General features: G+C 40.4%; 1 protein-coding gene across 1 annotated transcript; it reads left to right on the top strand.

The window, feature by feature from the left end:
* Positions 1-1031: 1031 nt before the first annotated feature.
* On the top strand, positions 1032-1976 carry LOC149159708 (uncharacterized). The gene is made up of 2 exons (XM_089434392.1): positions 1032-1648; positions 1805-1976. Exons 1-2 carry the CDS (start codon positions 1032-1034, stop codon positions 1974-1976), a joined length of 789 nt encoding a protein of 262 aa, XP_089290518.1.
* The last annotated feature ends 304 nt before the right edge of the window (positions 1977-2280 follow it).

The raw sequence follows: 2280 nt of genomic DNA, 5'->3' as shown, positions 1-2280 counted from the left end.
AAAACAACCTTCATGACCGAGTGGGGTTTCTTCAAATATATAGTTATGTCATTCAGATTGAAGAACGTGCCTGCAATATTTTCCCGAGTAGTGATCGTGTTGTTCAAAGAATTGATTCATAAATTTCTGGAAGTATATTTTGATGATTGGACCGTGTTTGAGTTGGTGAAGCACCATGTTGCAAGTCTGCGCCTCATGCTGGATACATGTTGAAGGTATCAGATTGTGCTAAACATAAATAAATGTATATTCTATGTGCCTTTTGGGATTTTTCTTAGCCATGTTTCCTATAAGCAAGGATTGATTGTGGACCCTGTGAATATCGTTGTAATTGTGAACTTGGAAGCACCTAGGAATGTGAAACAATTGTGCGCAACATTGGAACACACTGGGTACTACCGAAAGTTTATCACGGTGTATGCCCAGATAACGCCCGATGGAAAAATTATTAAAGAAGGATGCGATGTTTTCCTAGGATGATGACTGTCAGCGTAGCTTAGATGTCTTGAAGGAGAAAATGGTGATCGCACCTATTTTGGTATTTACTGATTGGAAAAAAGAGTTTAATGTGCATGTTGATGCATCTTGTATTGCACTAGGAGTTGTATTAACACAGGAAGGTGAAGGATAAATTGACCATCTGATAGCTTTCGTGAGCAAGAAGTTATCCAAAGCTAAGAAGAATTACTCTACTACAAAGCGTGAAGGGTTGGCGATGGTCTACGCACTTTAGAAATTCCTACATTATTTGTTAGGCTGACACTTTAAAATGTATATACATCACTTCGTGCTAAAAGTAACTAGTCAATAAGCCTATGTTGGGAGGGAATATTTTCTGATGGTTGCTATTTCTCCAGGTGTATGACTTTGAGGTGATTATAAAAGACTAGAAGGCTGAATGCAGGCCCAGACCATCTATCAAGGATTGAAACAAGTGAGGAACCAAGTAGTTTGGAGAAGCACTGCTAGGCATGTAGCTCCTTGCAGTACGTGCCACAAACAATCATTTTGCTTATATTATTTAGTTCTTAATGACGGGAACAACTCCGGAAGGTTATTCCACTCAACAAAAGAAGGAGTTGGTAGTTCGTGCTGTGGATTTTTTAGTAATTGTGGGTCATTTATATAATATGGGATCATATGAGATATTGCGTAGGTATGTTCCAAAGTTTGAATGCACTAGTATCCTAGATGAAGCTCATGGAGGAGTGGTAGGAGGCCACTATGCATGGAAGGCGACTATGCAAAAGCTTTTTCATGCTGGGTTATGGTGGCCAACATTACACAAGGATTCTAAGGCATACGACAAGGCGTGCAATGCTTGCCAAAGGAAGGGGAAACCTTCACGAAGGGATGAATTTCCTTTACATCCTCAAGTTTCGTTACAGGTATTTGATAAATGTGCCATTGACTTTATAGGTCCTATACAACCACCAGGAAAGAAGACGAGTATGCAGTATATTATTACCGCAAAAAAGTATTTAACTAGATGGGCGAAAGCGCAACCAGTGAAGGCTTGTACAGCGGCCACTGCTGCAAAGTTTTTGTTAGAATATGTCTTAACATGGTTGGGATGCCCTAAAATTTTGATGAGCGATAGGGATACACATTTTTTGAATGACACGATCTGCGCGATGTTAGAAGAATTGTAGGTATATCATCGAAAGAGCACGCCCTATCACCCACAGGTGAATGGAACAGTGGAAGATTTTAATAAGATTTTGGAGCATGCATTGACAAAGGTATGGAATGCACAGAGTATTGACTAGGACATGCTCGTACCTGTAGTGTTATGGGCTTATAGGGCGACCTACAAGAAGTTGACAAGACAAACGCCATTCAGGTTGGCCTATGGAATTGAAGCAGAAATGTGGATGGAGTATATTGTGCCAAGTTTACAGATTGCAAAATTGACTAAGATGGCATACCGTGAGACCATGGAGGAACGGCTCGTGCAGATCATGGATTTAGAATAAGACAGCTTCCTTACAGGATTTCACTAGCAAGTGTAAAAGGAACGCGAGAAAACATGGCATCATCGGAATATTAAGTTGCACATGTTCAAGGTAGATGATTTGGCGATGTTATATGATAGCAAGTTCACGAAGTTCCCAGGAAAGTTTCAAATGCATTGGTTGGGACCATATGTTATTAAGGAGATCATAGATGGTGGCGCAGTCTAGCTCAAGAAGCTGAATGGAGAACCATTCCTATGAAAAGTAAATGGAACTAGGTTGAAGTTGTATACAGGGGATCCTGCCCCTACACGATGACTATATG

This window comes from Pinus tabuliformis, chromosome 5_2 (assembly GCF_031772625.1).
Source record: "Pinus tabuliformis cultivar Carrire ecotype Pingquan chromosome 5_2, CPIR1, whole genome shotgun sequence".
NCBI classification, from domain to species: domain Eukaryota; kingdom Viridiplantae; phylum Streptophyta; class Pinopsida; order Pinales; family Pinaceae; genus Pinus; species Pinus tabuliformis.
Note: the sequence above shows the minus strand (reverse complement) of the source record. Positions and strands in the feature narration are given on the sequence as shown.

Excerpts from the sequence above, each read along its gene's own strand:
- LOC149159708 (XM_089434392.1), top strand. The coding sequence starts at position 1,032 with ATGACGGGAACAACTCCGGAAGGTTATTCCACTCAACAAAAGAAGGAG. Across the intron at positions 1,649-1,804 it reads TGCGCGATGTTAGAAGAATT|GGCGACCTACAAGAAGTTGA; the intron begins GTAGGTATATCA and ends ATGGGCTTATAG.